The 18,408-nt window shown below is 39.7% G+C and overlaps 1 protein-coding gene and 1 long non-coding RNA gene across 52 annotated transcripts in view; one reads left to right on the top strand and one right to left on the bottom strand.

The window, feature by feature from the left end:
* Positions 1 to 8,344, bottom strand: part of LOC129859938 (uncharacterized) — a 28,435-nt gene extending 20,091 nt beyond the window's left edge. For both annotated transcript variants that reach the window (XR_008760273.1, XR_008760274.1), the window contains exon 1: positions 7,150 to 8,344. This is a non-coding gene — a long non-coding RNA (uncharacterized LOC129859938). The remainder of the gene's footprint in view (positions 1 to 7,149) is intronic.
* On the top strand, positions 1,251 to 16,185 carry LOC129859936 (uncharacterized). 50 transcript variants are annotated; one of them, XM_055930196.1, is made up of 7 exons: positions 1,251 to 1,332; positions 1,423 to 1,758; positions 1,985 to 2,230; positions 2,357 to 2,432; positions 15,115 to 15,158; positions 15,254 to 15,574; positions 15,701 to 16,185. In XM_055930196.1, the coding sequence occupies exons 1-7, from the start codon at positions 1,305 to 1,307 to the stop codon at positions 15,805 to 15,807; spliced, it is 1,158 nt and encodes a 385-aa protein (XP_055786171.1). In that variant the 5' UTR covers positions 1,251 to 1,304; the 3' UTR covers positions 15,808 to 16,185. The 50 variants fall into 50 exon arrangements, 1 of the variants encoding a protein (XP_055786171.1); XR_008760256.1 differs by lacking the exons at positions 1,251 to 1,332; positions 1,423 to 1,758; positions 1,985 to 2,230; positions 2,357 to 2,432; positions 15,701 to 16,185 and adding exons at positions 11,001 to 12,452; positions 12,491 to 12,547; positions 12,586 to 12,680; positions 12,719 to 12,775; positions 12,890 to 13,383 and having other exon boundaries at positions 13,498 to 15,158; positions 15,254 to 15,341; XR_008760239.1 differs by lacking the exons at positions 1,251 to 1,332; positions 1,423 to 1,758; positions 1,985 to 2,230; positions 2,357 to 2,432; positions 15,701 to 16,185 and adding exons at positions 11,001 to 12,452; positions 12,491 to 12,547; positions 12,586 to 12,680; positions 12,719 to 12,775; positions 12,814 to 13,383 and having other exon boundaries at positions 13,498 to 15,158; positions 15,254 to 15,341.
* The last annotated feature ends 2,223 nt before the right edge of the window (positions 16,186 to 18,408 follow it).

Here is an 18,408-nt window from a genome sequence, read left to right as displayed (position 1 = left end):
GACTAAGTGAACGCTTTGCAGGGAAGGAGGCATGGCAGAGTCAAATAGGAATACTGACTTAATGAAGAGGTGAAAAGAGCTCAGCCATGTGCTCCTTGTCAGTAACAACAACATCATCAACATTAAGGGACATGGGCAGCTGTGAGGAGGAGGGTTTATCCTCCAGGTCTTTAACCGTTTTCCAGAACTTCTTGGGGTTAGACCGACAGAGAGAGAACTGCTACTTAAAGTAAATAACTTTGGCCATCTGGATAGCCTGGCTATCCCAGGCCTCTGCATTTGGGTGGGTGGGGTGAAATTCTCCTGCCATTTTTAGGCTCAAGAGTTTTCACACCTCTCACTTCACACTTCAGTGCTAATTTCAGGCAGCTTCTTTCCTAGCAGCTTGGCAGCTCAGTAGCCCCATTTTATTAAGCTTTATACCTACCTAGAGATTATCGTCCTTACATTTTTGGTTTCACAAATAGGTCCAGACTGAACACTGCTCACTCAGTTTTGTGCTGGATGGTATTTCCATGTTCCGCCTTGTTTCCTCTGCAGGTCTTGGTCTGTTAGAAGTTCCCTTAACGATAATCCTTGGTAGCAATAGTTCATTCAGGTAATTTGGTCCAAAATCAAGGTTCTAGGTATGGAATTGTGACTTGGAATGAAGTTTTTGATGTTGAGGTTGGTATCCTGCACAAGTCCCCGTGAAAAACGTTTATCTACGTTTATCCAACTGTAAATCCATCTTTTTGCTGAAGATCTCAGGAGCCAATGCTCTCCGTGTCTGCTCCCTCGCTCGCTCTTATTCTGAAACTATAATAAATACAAGGGCTGTGTGCCAATAGGCTTGGATATCCAATATCCTCCTCACCTCACTCCTTTCCAAGTATCCTTTGCTTCTCTCCTTTCCTCAGCTCAGCTCATTTCCTCATCTCCTTTCCTTCATGAGCACTGAAAGGAGTTGATGATTGAATGTGATATGATGAAAACCAATGCCTTTATCTAAACTTCCCAGTCACAGATTGAGCCTTGTCCTGGACACAAAAGGATGCTCAATGGAGAATCTCCATTGAAAGTGTTTAGTCCAGGATTACGCTTAATCTGTGTCCAAGAAACAAACTGGCCCACAACCAAATCTCACTTAGGTTCCCAAAAAACATAGGGCTGGCCCTGATGATTGATCTGACTTAGACCTTTAGCACCCATAAAAAATAAACAAACAAGAAAGTGGTTTGTCTGTACAGCAGCAAGTAGTGCTCTAACAGACCACAGCTACACAAGCAGGAAACCAACCTAATCAAAAACACACATTTGAGACGATGCTGAGAGTTGTGGGACATCTGTTGTGTAAGACAATTATTTTGTTACTACATGTACTTAATAACGTAAGAAACAAATCAAATGTGTAATGTAATGAATGACCTGATCTGTTTCTAGGTCTCATTATATGCTGTCGGGGAGCTGATGGCTTGACAGAGACACTGGTGGAACTTGGACAGAACACAACCATAAACTGTTCTCTTAACATAGAAAGTGCATACTGGTACATACAGCACCAACCACAGTCTCCACTGGCCATACTCCGCTCTTTCACTAGTAGTAGTCCTGCTGCTTTTTATTACAATAATAATTATAGACATAAATATTCATTAGAAACAGGAAATAGTTTGTTCATACAGAATGTAACAGTAGATGATTGTGGCGTGTTCTACTGTGCAAAGAAAGAAGAGGGTAGATTGATATTCAGCAATGGCACCAGACTCATGACCGCTGGTAAGTGCACATTTTATTCAATGATGAATTCCTTTCAATATAACATAAATCTTTATTGAAATACATCCAATTTTGAGTATGTACACTCAAGCGTATGCAGCCCCAACATTGCATGTGTGATGCACTGTACACCAACTTAATGTACTTTAATTGTAAAGTGGCATTGTGTGCATATCACTACATACACATTTAATATAGTGATTTTTCCATGTGCATTATTGCACAGATGTTTATGCTGACTATCCCAATCAGACAAACCAGACATCCAGCTATCCAAACCAGACATCCAGCTATCCAAACCAGACATCCAGCTATCCAAACCAGACCTCCAGCTATCCAAACCAGACCTCCAGCTATCCAAACCAGACATCCAGCTATCCAAACCAGACCTCCAACTGCAGGTCATCATGGGAGAACTGTCTTCTGTTCATTTACAGTGTTCTGAATGTTATTCTGATGGTTATGATCCTGGGTGAGTGAATGGAAATACGAGATTTGAAATATTTTGTAAAAATATGTCGTTTACAGAGAATTTACGTGTTGCTTTTGTTTATCAACTTGATATTGACTTTTCCCATTTTGTTGGTTTATATTTCAGTGCTAATCTTGACCTTGCCATGTCAGAACAGGAACTCTCCTTCAAAACTAACACCAAGACGCCGAATAGACCAGAGGTAAGTTACTTTTTGTAAAGATCCTAAACAGTTGCACCAGTCTCAGCTAATTTGGGCCAATAATTTAGCTTAAAGCTGCAATATGTACTTTTAGGGCTACCCAACAAAATTCACATAGAAATGTGAGTTATAGATCTGTCATTCTCATTAAAAGCAAGTCTAAGAAGCGTTACATCTGTTCTGTGTGTGCTATTTCTATGCTTCCCATTCTTAAATTTAGTTTTTGCGTCTTTTACTTTCAGTTTTGTACACCAGTTTCTAACAGCTGAAAATACAATATTTTTGGTTATGGAAAATTTATTTCACAGCGGTTTAGATGGTACAATGATTATCAACACTATGCTTGTTTGTTTTGTCACAGAAACTGAAATTAGGTGAACTATTAGAATTTTAGCACCCATAGTGCAACCTTAACAGTATAACGTGCTGAAAAGCATACCGATTTATCATTACTCTGATTGCATGCAAGTTTAAAATAAACAATACAGTGACTATTTTTTTGTTATTACATTTACTCCCTCTTACAGCACCAAGACGATTAAATCCTGAACTTGTATCAATAAGTAGTTTTGCAGTATAATGCATGATCCATAAGGGCAAGCTAAGAACGTGCTTAGAAATGATTACTGTAAAATTATGGTAGTTGTGTGACATTGTTACAGTGATGACTAGAAGAGTCTACTGAATATGCATCACCCCTTTTCACTGCTAGTGTCACGTTCGTCGTATGAATCGGACCAAGGTGCAGTGTGGTATGCGTACATTCTTTATTAAAGAAAGAACACTGAACAAACTAACAAAACGAACGAAACGTGAAGCTATATGAAATAGTGCAGACAGGCAACTAAACATAGAATAAGAACCCACAAACACCAAAGGGGAAATGGCTACCTAAATATGATCCCCAATCAGAGACAACGATAAACAGCTGCCTCTGATTGGGAAACATATCAGGCCACCATAAACATACAAAAACCCTAGACAATACAAAACCCCTAGACAATACAAAAACTAGCGTAATCCACCCTAGTCACACCCTGACCTAACCAAAATATAAAGAAAACAGAGATATCTCAGGCCAGGGCGTGACAGCTAGTCAGTAATTATATTGTTTGTTAACGTTCCCCTACTTTGCCATGAGTTGTACTTTACTAAAATGTGACGATGTAGTGTGTCCATTTATACATGAAGGGTCAATCCAGTTGTATTGTAACTGTCTTCTATTCAGACATCCCTCAAAACTAACCTGTTAGGAGTGCTGCAAACAAGCAAACTTTATTCAGGGATTTGAGGTGAGGCTGTGGTCAAAGTCTCTGCAACGTCTCTTTAACATTTCAAGAACCGCATCAATATTATACAGGTCATATAATCTGTGCAAACTTGCACGTGTCTTTTTGTCCTTATGCGTCATCATCACTTACAGTGGTACACTACTACACAATTTGACCGGGTGCGTTTTAACTGGTTGAACAGTACCATCTACTGAAAATAGTAAGCACTGCAGGTGTTCCCACTGCATCCTGGCTACCCAACAAATTAACAAATAGTCCTGGTGATATGTGCCACATTTTTGGTGAATTGTTCACTTTTTCATAAAAGCATAAAACTTGGTAAGTCTACACTTGTACAGTTTGGGGTCCTGAACATTTTCAGATGTGGAGCCATCACAAAAACTCCTCCTGGCGGTCATGGCCACCATTTTTCTATTCCGCCATAGCTAGACAATGTATTTTCTTTCATATCTGCCAAACATGATAACCAGGGCTCGACATTATTAACACTTGTCCGCTTGGACACGAAGAATATAGAATTAAATCACGCAAAAATCACATTATCAAACAACTCGGCTACTCAGATCAGAATTAGATCAGTTCCCTCTGCATGCAACGTGTACCACACTGTCCTCCCAATATCTGCAGAATTTATCAGAGTACAAGAGCCAATTTATGCTTGATGTGAAAATTGAGCTCTGTACTGCTTTGCTGTGTGCATCCGAAGCGTTGTAACAATGCGGAGGGCTCCATAAAGCGCTGCATTGACATGATTGGTTCACTGTAAGTGGGGGCGGGAGGTCATGTATAAAACAAAAACTCACTTCCTTGACAACTTCCTTCACAACAGATCTTTAAAAAAAATGTATAAGAGTAACATGCAAAACAAACATAACAGCCAGAGGGATTCCACAAAGAAATTAGAAAAATAAATAAATAAAACTAATCCACATTATATCAAATCAAATACAGACATATAGCGAATGTTGTAGCGAAGGTTGTGAATGATCTTTACACCGAGGTAGGTTACAGTATCTTTTTCAGAGACGTTACAATCTGCTGGATTGACAGCTTCTTTCAAAACAAACATCTCACATTTGGAACGATGTAATGCCAAACCTGAGATTTTGTAGAACTGGTTCACGATATCCAATGCTAATCTAGCTTGAGACACATTTTTCCAAAAAAGTGAGATGTCATCCGCCAGTTGGGATATCTTGATCTCGCTGGCCTGGAATGTAATGCCTTCAAATGGAATTTTATGAACTAATGAGCATAAAATTTAAGATACTAACAAAAATAATAAAGGTGAAATTGGACAACCTTGTCGTATTCCTTTGTAAATGTTAAACTTTGAAGATGTTCCATGACAGAGTTTGATACAGCTATTGCCACCATTATACAGAGTTCTAATAGCATCAGCAACAAAAAAGTACCACATTTCAAATGCTTATGACAATCAAAGATAAAATTGTGACTTACAGTATGAAATGCTTTCTGAAAATCAAAAAATAGGATAACAGGGAAGTCATCTAATAGATCACAATACTCAACCAAGTCTAACACCAGCCTCAGATTATTCGATATATGGCGCCCTTTCATAAACCCTGATTGACATTCATCAATCAGATCATTCAAGCAAGACTTTAAGATTAAGACTATAATTTTGTAGTCGTTATTTAGGAGTGTGATTGGACGCCAATTATCAATATTTAAGAGATCCTTGTGTGGTTTAGGTATAAGAGTAATAACCCCTTGCTTCAGAGAGGCAGGTAGTTCTCCCTTCTTTATAGTCTCCTTAAAGGTTTCAAGTAAAAAAAAAAATGCTATTTCTTCAGAGAAGGTTTTGTAATATTCAGAGGTTAATCCATCACAACCTGGAGATTTGTTATTTAACTGAGCAACCCCGTACTGGATGTCCATAATGGATAAATCTTGACAACATGACCGATTGAATTCTTCACTAACCGAATTAACTTTCTCTATAGAATCAAGGAGATCCTTAGAGTCACTCAAATTGTAATCTAAGGAGTAAAGATTCTCATAAAACTTAGTGGTAAAGTCTGATAACAACTCTCTATCCTCAGTGGTAACCCCATTAATCTTACATTTCCGAAGTGTGTTGAGTTCCCCTCTACTCTTTTCCAAATTAAAAAAGTAGCTACTGTTCTTTTCGCCTTTTTCAAGCCATTGTTTTCTGGATCTTATGAAGGCTCCTCTAGCCTTTTCCTCATACAATGTATCTAGTTGATTCTGTAAATCATTCAATTTAGCTTTCTCATTAAGATCAAGATGCTCAATCTCTGTGATATCCGCAATTGTCTTAGAGAGTTCAGCTACCTCACATATCCATCCAGTCAGATTATAGTTGGTGGAGATTTGAGATTTCCATAAATAATACAGGCTGAGCGGATTTTAAATTCCAGCAGTTCCCAATATTTCCCATATTCTGCATAAGATGTAGCTAAACTCCAGTAAACAGAAATTAGATTCTTAATCACATTTTTTAAATCATCATGCAATAACAATGAGTTATTTAATTTCCAATAACCACCAGAGTATTTCTTACCATCCTTACTGCACATTCTTACAGTCAACCATATGACTTTATGATCCGTCAGGACTGCAGGCAGTATCTTTACCTCTACAGTGTTGGGCTCAAGACTAGAGGTTATCACCCACAAGTCAATTATTAATTGTAGTGGACGATCTCTATTACTCCATGTGTATTGTTTCTCTCCAGGGTTTTTAACTCTCCATATGTCAATTTAGTCCAGGCTTTGGCAGAACTTCACTAACTTGTTCACACCAATGTTAGGCCTATGGGGCAATCTATCAGTCTCATTAGAATAAACCATATTCAAATCTCCACCAACTATAATCTGACTGGATGGATATTTTCTCAGGAGACGTTTAAGAATTTCTTCAATTTCCTCTAGAAGTAAGTGATTTGGAAGATTAGAACAGTATCCATATACATTACACAACACAAATAATCTCTCCATGTGGTTGATGACCGCTACTAGCCTAATGTCCATTAGTGTCCATTTGAGTGAACAAAAATTTCCCTTTGAAATTGTGTGCTAAAATTGCAACCGCAGCTGAATGATTAGTCCCGTGGGCCAAAAAAATGACATTTCCACACTGATTTGTCCAATAATTATACTCCTCTTTGCATGAATGTGTTTCTTGAACAAATACAAGATCTGCGTTGCAGTCCTTACAACAAAACAAAAAAAAGCTTTTCTCTTCAACAGGTTGCATTGGCATTGATTGACAAACTTCAAGTCCATATCTATAGAATAGAAAGACAAATCCTATGCAATCTCAACTCTACCCTCTCTATAAAAAGTTGCTTCATACATTATTAACAGAAGTCTTAAATTGTAAACCATAACGCCACAATTCAAAACTAGAACGCTTAGTTTGCAGTGGGAAGGAGCTACCTTGTAAACCTACCGACAGAACAAATCACCCCGGTCGTATTTCTTTTCCGTTGGCGAAAAGGCTCTGATTCCCCTGTAGTATCCACCCTTTCCTTGATTTCGGGACTGTTGTACAAGAGGCCACAATTTTGCCTTTGCTGCTGCAGTCAAGTCCTCACCGAATCTAAATGTTCTCTCTTTCAGAAATGCGCTTTCCTTTGCTTTCTTCCAAACTGCATCTCTTGCTGTGCGAAAAGCAAACTGGATGATGATCGAGCGGCTGACGATGGCGTCTTGTTTCTTCCCAATACGATGAGTGACATCCACAGCCATATATCTATATAGAAAGTCCGGTGCCAGACGGTTACAGATGTCTCTTACTAAGCGCTTCACATTCTCATCCTGGTCCTCGGGGACACCGTAAAGCCGTAGCCCACACCTTCTCCGGTATCGCTCTACTTCCGATAAGCGCTCTTGCATGTCTGCGATGGTCTTCTCCTGTGCAGTGCATTTCTCAGAAGTAGCAGTGTTTGCAAGTTTAAGCTCCTCCATACTCTTGTATGTATGATTCAGAGAGGTCTCGAGGTCAACTATTTTTGATGTGTTTTCGCGTATCATTTTCTCCAGACCATCGGCTCTTTCGTTTATCTTTGCAGAGACAGCATCGATTATGTTGACCCGTAGTTCGCGCAAAGACAATTCTTTGTGTCTTTTGGGGTGCAGGACTATTGACATTTTCTGAATCAACCGAATGTCCAGAATCCTCCATTTCTTCTCCCGAGGAGTCAGGTAGCGGTTTTTCTCCAATGTATGAGTGCTCAGCTAGCAACTGCCCACTCCTCCCTTTGCTTTTTCGCACATTTTTTTCTTCCATTTCTCAGTTTCAGATCAAATTAGCGGTCAACTAAGCGTTCTCTAGTGTGTTTACTATAAGCCAAGTTGCGTTACATTTAAGTAAGTTTGAGAGGGATAAAAGTTAAGGTTACTCGGAGCAAGCTGAAATCTCGTCTGCACTCGCCGCCATCTTCCAACCTACCCTTCACAACAGATCGCGGAACAGCACCGAGCTGTTGAGCAGAAGTGCAAGAAGTATGAATGCCCTGACTTCTGCATAGGCTGTATTACCGTAAATGCTGCACGGCCAATGCAGACATCAGATTGACAATGCAGCGCCTTTAATTATTGTAAACTCAACAACAACAAAAAGTTCCTGGAGTATCCTGCCTAGCCCGTGCGTGTTGATGTTCTCTGTCTCCGTAGCCAGAATGATTTTGCAGTGCATGGTGATCGAACAGGTTTCCTTTAAAAACATTTTCAAAAAGTGTCTCATTCACCACAAAAACGAAGGTATAACATACCTATACCACTTGACATACCTTTGTATGCCTCCTCTTCTGTATACATACAGACACAAAGGTGAGGAGATCTTACATTCAGTTAAGTGCCTGCACCTGCTGTCCTTTCAAATAAAAAATCCAAACATTTCAGTTGGGCAGTTAGGTTCCTGTAAGAACCCCCACCTACTTAGGAGGTTCCTCAATTAACCCCACCTACTAAATTTCTTCTATTAACTTTGAGGATCTTAGAGAAGAACCCTTGTTGAACCCCTAATTTTAAGAGTGTAGGCCTGCATTGACAGGCACAAGCGGGCTTTCAATCATGCAGTCGTGGTATGCGTTTTTCTTTATCAAAGCGAGCCTAGCCGTGTGCACATTTGTTGATATTCATTGCTAGTTAGTGAGTTGTTTGCCCAGTTATAGCCCATTTTGGGTCTTCAATCAAAATCCTGGAAAAGTCCTGGTGTGTGCCAGGAGGGCGTAGCCAGAAGAGTGAGACATTTGTGCAGCGGGTAAAATAATGATATACAACCGACTAACTAGTCAATTGAAAACATTATATGTAGTTTGCCTGGTTTTCTCGCTTGTTAATAATGCATGTATTAATGTCATTGTCATGTCCTAAAATAACTTTCCACTGGCTCTCGCAAATGACCGGAACGCAGTTGATACTGGTGCACGGTTGATGTTGATGAAACCAATGCTGCATACTCAGGTTATAAAAACATCTCTCAAGCGCTAAAAATTGGGTTTGATTCTCTATTCAATACTGGACATGTAATTCTGACAAAGTTTTTATAAGTTCTTAGAAAATATTCTTAGAAAAGCCTAATTGACAAGTAACTCCTATGCTGTCAAGAACTCCCCTGAACACTGAATATTTTAACCTTACAAATAAATAAACATCTCATCTGGTTACCTTTCCCACCTTGAACAGAGGTTATCCAAAGCTGTGGATTGTTTGAATGTATTTTCCTCTGTATCTGGTTTGACTTTAAATGTAAAAACAATTGTGATTTATTTGCATTAAAGGCTATATGTAATGATGTACGCTCACGACGCTGCACCTTGACAATTACATCCAATTTAAGGATAGGATTTGAAATATCATTCCAAATCTTTTTACAAAGGTTGGTGGCATTGAATTTCTCCTAAAATGTAACAGAGCTAACTATAATTCCCCTTATATTATAAGGGCGAAGGAGTACGCCATCGTTGTTGATGCAATAGCTACATGCCTTATAAGACGTATACAGGGAAATTACAATCTTCAGAGGAATGTGGAATTCAGTTTCAGCTTCCTATTAGATGGTTTATGCGTTAAGGATAAAAAGTGCACTAATAATTATATTAGGAAGATGAGTACCGAGCCTCCTTTTCCTCCTGCAAAAGTATACTGGAATTATAGAATTGGAATGTGGTATGGAACTTAAAGGAGAACATATTGTGTCAATAGCGAAGTCCGTGAAGTGTCTTTAAAAAAAGTATTAATTGAATATATCCAGTAAACTAGGTACTGACAATTTCAAATTGATATCGATGAAGTGTGTGTTTTGTCAAATTGAGAATGAAACCACAAGTCATGTGTTTTTTGAATGTATTTGCAGTAAGATCTTTTGGATGGATGTACATTTATCTTTTAGATCAACTGGTGCTAGGGTTCGTCTTGATGGTAAAGGTGTTTTACTTTTGTTTCATGATTTATATCAGATTAAAGAATATACAATGAATCTGCATGTGTCACATGTATTGACGCTGGAGAGACGAAGCAGGTAGGGAAGAGCGGGAGCAGACGTGACAGCATGGTAAATATTATTTACAGTACATACCTGCAAATGGGGAAAAAACCCAACGTTCTTTTTTTTATTGAACTCGAATTTTATTTTGAAGTGGTGCATAATCTGAAAAACTGTAAAGCAAACGAACCCTAATTGCCTGTGAAACCTTGTACATTTTGTTTACTATTGTATACCCCGTGTGTAAAGTTTCTGTGTTATTTGGTAGATTTTTTGTAAGATGTTTGTATATTGTGTTATAATTGTTGTTAATAATAAAAAATATATATAGTTTTTTAAATACCTCGCCCAACTTAGCCATTTGATCTCTGGTTCATTGAGTGAGGGAATTAGGGGGGGGGGGGGGGGGGGGGGGACGGGACGACAAGTGACTTGCGCCTCCATATATTTACATATTCTTAAATCCATTCCTTTACTTAGATTTGTGTGTATTGGGTATATGTTGTGAAATTGTTAGATATTACTGCACTGTCGGGGGCTAGAAACGCACGCATTTTCTACATCCGCAATAACATTTGCTAAACACGTGTATGTGACCGATACAATTTGATTTGATATGATTTGAGCCTTCAGACAAGTAAAAAATGGTTACTATCAAGCCCTGATAACACATAAAGGGTGAAGTCTACCTTCGGTCACTTCGGTGATTCTATAATTACTAGATGAAGGCTTTGAAAAAATATATTTCTGTGTTGTAATTAATCATTGGACAGTAACGAAAATGTCTGTTATTAATGATTAAATCCATAATTTCCTTTAAAAAACATGCTGTGTTGCCCCTCCCATTTCTGTCTACCGAACAAATGTAACTATTCTTACAGTAAGTAGTATGTAAGAAGTGTTTTGTAAGGGAGGTCCCTGTTATCTCAATGTTGATAGGCCTGTATTAGTGGTGCGCGGGTCAGTTGTTTGTTCACCCGCCCCCACGCAATTTAATAACCCATCTGCAACCGCACGACTATATGTGATAGTGAAAATATGAGGTCCTCACCCAACCCAAACCCGCCAATATAGAAAATGTGTGTATGCTACAGTCAGAGACCGCAGAACGATTTTTTTTACAGGGGTTGCAGGATTTGGTTGTTGTTGCCTGATATTATATATGTTTCTGCTTATCATTTCCGACATTTTGGTAGGCTATTTGTAAGTCAACTTGTCTGTGATTAGATACTTGCAGCTTCTCTTCTGTCATTCTCCACTCCTGTTCTCTAGTCAAAATGTAGCCTATGTGTGTAGGCTTATAATTTTACTGCCAGAAATGCTTAATTCTGCGTAGGAGTTAATAATACAGCTATGTGTGAGGTTATAGACCTACAGTCAGTGTCCAGATATCAGTTTCCATTTAACCCATCTGAACAGTAGGCTACAGTTCCCTTGATGTGCCATAGGCTTATTTGAAATCCCTGTGTTGTGACTGGTGAGTTTGTATATCACCTCACAATCATCACACATAACACGGCAGCACTGATATCATCCTCTTTTACCACTTCAGCAAATCTTTACCAAACATTAGGCTACTGTTCTGTCTCTTCCATCTCTACTACTTTTATTTTCAACTGTCCATTTCGCAGCTTTTCTCTTATTGAATTAAACATGGCCCTTTTTGTTTTCTTGGATCAACAACTGTTTCTGCCCTTTGCAAAAGCATTAGGCATGTATGTTATTTGGCATGCTTGGCACACATATAGTTATTTAAGCCTTGGACTTCGCACTAATGCCAGGTAGCCTTAAAACCCCCTTGGGTATATTCAAAATAACATAATAAAAACATCCCCATCAAAATCCCTCAATTTAAGCTACAGATATAATAAAACATTGCGTGGGCTGCGTCGCAATCGACCACTCCGCCTATGTCGCCCTTCCGCAGCTGTGGTGGGAAGTGGCAGAGCTATAAGCTGTTTGTCAGACCATGAGACATCCCGAGAATCGGTCATCACACCAAAGCTTCTGTAGCATCCGAACGGTTTGGCCTACAAACTAATATGATCACTCTATAGAAAGGGGAGACTCTCATGAACACTATGGAGTTCTTCGTTTTGTCATGGGACTGGTCTAAAGGTAACCCACTGGTCTAAAGGTAACCCACTGGTTTAAAGGTAACCCACTGGTCTAAAGGTAACCCACTGGTCTAAAGGTAACCCACTGGTTTAAAGGTAACCCACTGGTCTAAAGGTAACCCACTGGTCTAAAGGTAACCCACTAGTCTAAAGGTAACCCACTGGTTTAAAGGTAACCCACTGGTCTAAAGGTAACCCACTGGTCTAAAGGTAACCCACTGGTCTAAAGGTAACCCACTAGTCTAAAGGTAACCCACTGGTTTAAAGGTAACCCACTGGTCTAAAGGTAACCCACTGGTCTAAAGGTAACCCACTGGTCTAAAGGTAACCCACTGGTTTAAAGGTAACCCACTGGTTTAAAGGTAACCCACTGGTCTAAAGGTAACCCACTAGTCTAAAGGTAACCCACTGGTTTAAAGGTAACCCACTGGTTTAAAGGTAACCCACTGGTCTAAAGGTAACCCACTAGTCTAAAGGTAACCCACTGGTCTAAAGGTAACCCACTGGTCTAAAGGTAACCCACTGGTCTAAAGGTAACCCACTGGTCTAAAGGTAACCCACTGGTTTAAAGGTAACCCACTGGTTTAAAGGTAACCCACTGGTCTAAAGGTAACCCACTGGTCTAAAGGTAACCCACTGGTCTAAAGGTAACCCACTGGTTTAAAGGTAACCCACTGGTCTAAAGGTAACCCACTGGTCTAAAGGTAACCCACTGGTCTAAAGGTAACCCACTGGTTTAAAGGTAACCCACTGGTTTAAAGGTAACCCACTGGTCTAAAGGTAACCCACTGGTTTAAAGGTAACCCACTGGTTTAAAGGTAACCCACTGGTCTAAAGGTAACCCACTGGTCTAAAGGTAACCCACTGGTCTAAAGGTAACCCACTGGTCTAAAGGTAACCCACTGGTCTAAAGGTAACCCACTGGTCTAAAGGTAACCCACTGGTCTAAAGGTAACCCACTGGTTTAAAGGTAACCCACTGGTCTAAAGGTAACCCACTGGTTTAAAGGTAACCCACTGGTCTAAAGGTAACCCACTGGTCTAAAGGTAACCCACTGGTCTAAAGGTAACCCACTGGTCTAAAGATAACCCACTGGTCTAAAGGTAACCCACTGGTTTAAAGGTAACCCACTGGTCTAAAGGTAACCCACTGGTTTAAAGGTAACCCACTGGTTTAAAGGTAACCCACTGGTCTAAAGGTAACCCACTGGTCTAAAGGTAACCCACTGGTTTAAAGGTAACCCACTGGTTTAAAGGTAACCCACTGGTCTAAAGGTAACCCACTGGTCTAAAGGTAACCCACTGGTTTAAAGGTAACCCACTGGTCTAAAGGTAACCCACTGGTTTAAAGGTAACCCACTGGTCTAAAGGTAACCCACTGGTTTAAAGGTAACCCACTGGTCTAAAGGTAACCCACTGGTTTAAAGGTAACCCACTGGTTTAAAGGTAACCCACTGGTCTAAAGGTAACCCACTGGTTTAAAGGTAACCCACTGGTCTAAAGGTAACCCACTGGTCTAAAGGTAACCCACTGGTCTAAAGGTAACCCACTGGTCTAAAGGTAACCCACTGGTCTAAAGGTAACCCACTGGTCTAAAGGTAACCCACTGGTCTAAAGGTAACCCACTGGTCTAAAGGTAACCCACTGGTCTAAAGGTAACCCACTGGTCTAAAGGTAACCCACTGGTCTAAAGGTAACCCACTGGTCTAAAGGTAACCCACTGGTCTAAAGGTAACCCACTGGTTTAAAGGTAACCCACTGGTTTAAAGGTAACCCACTGGTTTAAAGGTAACCCACTGGTTTAAAGGTAACCCACTGGTTTAAAGGTAACCCACTGGTTTAAAGGTAACCCACTGGTCTAAAGGTAACCCACTGGTCTAAAGGTAACCCACTGGTCTAAAGGTAACCCACTGGTTTAAAGGTAACCCACTGGTTTAAAGGTAACCCACTGGTTTAAAGGTAACCCACTGGTCTAAAGGTACACATGAATGGAAGTATGGAGGTAGTTTTGTTCCAACAGAAATACGGGGTTAAATATGTGTAAAAATATATAGCGAGATATATTTCCTGAGCTTTCTTATATCTCTTAGATATAGGACAGACACTTCAAAAACATATTCCTTATGATTTATTTTTTGACTGTCTTTTTTGTTGTTGACATTTATCAATGCGTTTCTATGGGCTTTAGCAGTAAAGGCCAGATGGACTATATGTTTTATACCTAAAGGGGTCCTACAATTCAAAATCAAATAGCTAAATGATCCATGGTATGACCTTCTTAAAACAATCCCATATTTCAGACTTTTAAAAATGAAATAATGAAGAAAAAAAAAGAAATGTAGTGAATAATTTGTGTCATTTTTAAAGGTATTTTTTATTTTTACTAAACCCTCCCGTCACCCACCCGCACTTCATCCAGACAATATGTAATGACCTTAAAGCCACCCTTCCCAAGGATATAAACGCAGCGACTGCAGGTTATGAGTCTGCCTCCGCATCGCTAAACTGTACTGCAAGCAGACTGCTGTATGCCTGTTACCTGCATTACCTTCAGTTACCACAGTTACAAGTAACACCATGCAGACCGCATCTTTTAGCTAGTTTATATCTTAGAAACAAAGAGTAGGTCTGTATTGTTTTTGTTGCTTTACAAAGTCATTTTAATGCACAGTAAATGAACAGTTTCTTAGGTTATGATTGGTTGCTCAGCCTCCTTTTCATGTTCAGCCAGGCCACTGTGTTTATAACCCTGCTAGACTCGTTCCCAACCATAACATTCTCTATCACTACTCCACAGGTGCTGGTTACCGGTTTGTGTGATCCTGTGTATTGGACCCCAAGGTATTCATTTCAAATAGTCACTTAGTATTGTAGTGTCAGATGGATTAATTGGAGGCACATTTTTATGTCTCTGTTTTTATGTCTCTGTTCTGAAGTCTCTTCGCAGGTCAACGTTGAAGGATTCAAGGGAGATAATGTTATCTTGCCTTGCACATACATTGAGAAGGCGCTTAAAAATGTAAACATTTTTTGGGAAACCGCAGATGATGTGAATGTCTACAGTATTATTGATGGAAAAGCAGATTTGTCCAAGCAAAACTCTCAGTTCAGAGACAGAACCAGTATGTTCTCTGATGAGTGGACAAAAGGCAACTTTTCTCTTCTACTGACTGACCTCAAGGACTCTGATAGTGGGAATTATTCATGTTTCATACAAACAGAGAACATTCTTCGTCAAGTGGAACTTTCTGTTCAAGGTTTGCATTACAACCAAGTGTAACATCCTCTTTTATCTATACAGTATTGGAATTTCCATTAACAGTTTTAAGAAGTTGATGATACAGTATGACAACACTATAAAAATATCCCTCTTTATTTTACAGAGAAACCTACACATAGCAGCAGCGTGAGCCTCAGAGGACAGAACCTCAGCCCCTTCCTGTTTCTCCTCCTCAGTCAAATGCTCTACCTTCTTTCACCCACAGCATAGAAAAAGGTAATTGTGCCATTTTATGTGGCTTTGTTTTGCAACTTCTGTGTGTTCAATCGTCTGAAATATATTTTCTCTCTATGTGTATGAAATATGAAACTTCAAATATAGGCTACCACTTGCTATAACTCTTTATAGACGTGATGAGTAAATGCATAACACTTTTTTAAACCTGGGTAATCTGTGAAATCAAAAGAGGAAATACATTTGAAATAGGATTGGAATAGGGTTAAAATAGTGTTGAAATAAGATTGAAATAGGTTTGAAATAGGGTTGAAATAGGATTGTGTAGTGTGTCGCTCCTGTCAATACAGCTTCAATTACAAGGCTATTAAAGTATTATACAGCCAATTGACTGTCATTTTGGTGAGAACTTGAGATTGAACATAATCGTGTGGTGTTTTTTCTTTTTTCTTTCACTAAGACATTTTCTTTAAGTTAAAGTAAACGTTCACTTCCTCAATACTCTTGAATAAAGTCTGTTGCTATTCCTTTTTGCAAACTATAGTTTGATCATGTGGTTGCACACTGCATTCAGTCTCATCACTCACTGCTCACCGGTGGTGCCTGTCCATTCTGTAAGACCATTATTATGAATTTGCTTATTTATTTTACATTAATTTTACAATGAATGAAGTAAGTGTGTCTTCTGTTCTAAAATGTATTTAGAATGACTGAGAAGCTCAGCTCTGGTGACTTTTCAAAAGGACATTCTACTTCTAAATGAATGAAAATAAAATTATACTGACACCATCTAAAATATAATTTCCACCTCCAGAAATGAGCCTAATAACATACTGGTAAAATTATTTGTTGAAATGATTTTAACATATTGGACCATGCCTATGCATGGTCCATATTATCAGGTATCATATTCGCAATAAGTAATATCATCTGTAGCTCAACTGATGCACCAGAGTGGTGATAAATAAATAGGTAAAGCATTGGGTTGCCTATCTGCATTTAACCTATTGGGCTAATCATCAGCTAGATCCCAAATGTGAACTTTTAACCATTTAGAATCCTATTGATGTATTTTATGTTCAAAAAACTTTCATAAGCACAGTGAATATAATGTATATATAAGATTCTCTGGTCTCATGAAACCAAGATTGAGCCTGAATGCTGAGTGTCACGTCTGGAGGAAACTTGGCATCATCCCTACGGTGAAGCATGCCAGAAGAACTATACATTTCCTCCAACCTCTGAACCACCTGAATGGGTAGACGGGCCAGAGGTCGGTGTCCGTAGTGGGAATATGAATATACACTGAGTGTACAAATAATTATGAACACCTGCTCTTTTATGACAGACTGAGCAGGTGAATCCACGTGAAAGCTATGATCTCTTATCAATGTCACTTGTTAAATTCACTTCAGTCAGTGTAGATGAAGGGGAGTTGACAAGTTAAAGAAGGATTTTTAAGCCTTGAGAAAATTGAGACATGAATTGTGTACGTGTGCTTTCAGAGGGTGAATGGGCAAGACAAAAGATGTAAGTGCCTTTGAATGGGGTATGGTAGTAGGTGACAGGCTCACCGGTTTGTGTCAAGAACTGCGACATTGCTGGGTTTTTCATGCTCAACAAATCAAATCAAATTGATTTATAAAGCCCTTCTTACATCAGCTGATGTCACAAAGTGCTGTACAGAAACCCAGCCTAAAACCCCAAACAGCAAGTAATGCAGGTGGAGAATCACGGTGGCTAGGAAAAACTCCCTAGACAGGCGGGAACCTAGGAAGAAACTTAAAGAGGAACCAGGCTATGAGGGGTGGCCAGTCCTCTTCTGGCTGTGCCGGGTGGAGATTATAACAGAACATGGCCAAGATGTTTAAATGTTCATAAATGACCAGCAGGGTCAAATGATAATAATCACAGTGGTTGTCGAGGGTGCAACAGGTCAGCACCTCAGGAGTGAATTACAGTTGGCTTTTCATAGCCGATCATTCAGAATATCTCTACCACTCCTGCGGTCTCTAGAGAGTCGAAACAGCAGGTCTGGGACAGGTAGCACATCCGGTGAACAGGTCAGGGTTCCATAGCCGCAGGCAGAATAGTTGAAACTGGAGCAGCAGCACGACCATGTGGACTGGGGACAGCAAGGAGTCATCAGGCCAGGTAGTCCTGAGGCATGGTCCTAGGGCTCAGGTTCTCTGAGAGAGAGAGAGAGTAGAGAGAGAGAGAGAGAGAGAGAGGAGAGAGAGAGAGAGAGAGAGATATATATATATAGAGAGAGAGAGAGAGAGAGAGAGAGAGAGAGAGAGAGAGAGAGAGAGAGAGAGAGAGAGAGAGAGAGAGAGAGAGAATTCTAGAGAGCATACCTCTTTGGGCTGAGATCCCGCTAACGGGATCGATATGACAACAGCCAGTGAAAGTGCAGGGCGCCAAATTCAAAACAACTGTCATGCCCTGACCTTAGTTATCTATGTTTTCTGTTTTATTTTGGTCAGGTCAGGGTGTGACGTGGGTGGGTATGCTTGTTTGTCCTGTCTTGGGTTTTTATATGTCTAGGGGTGTTTGTTAGTCTAGGCATATTGTAGGTCTATGGTGGCCTGAATTGGTTCTCAATCAGAGACAGCTGTTTATCAGTGTCTCTGATTG

This window comes from Salvelinus fontinalis, chromosome 7, assembly GCF_029448725.1.
Source record: "Salvelinus fontinalis isolate EN_2023a chromosome 7, ASM2944872v1, whole genome shotgun sequence".
NCBI classification, from domain to species: Eukaryota; Metazoa; Chordata; class Actinopteri; order Salmoniformes; family Salmonidae; genus Salvelinus; species Salvelinus fontinalis.
The sequence above is the reverse complement of the archived record's forward strand: the minus strand, read 5'-3'. Positions and strand labels throughout refer to the sequence as shown.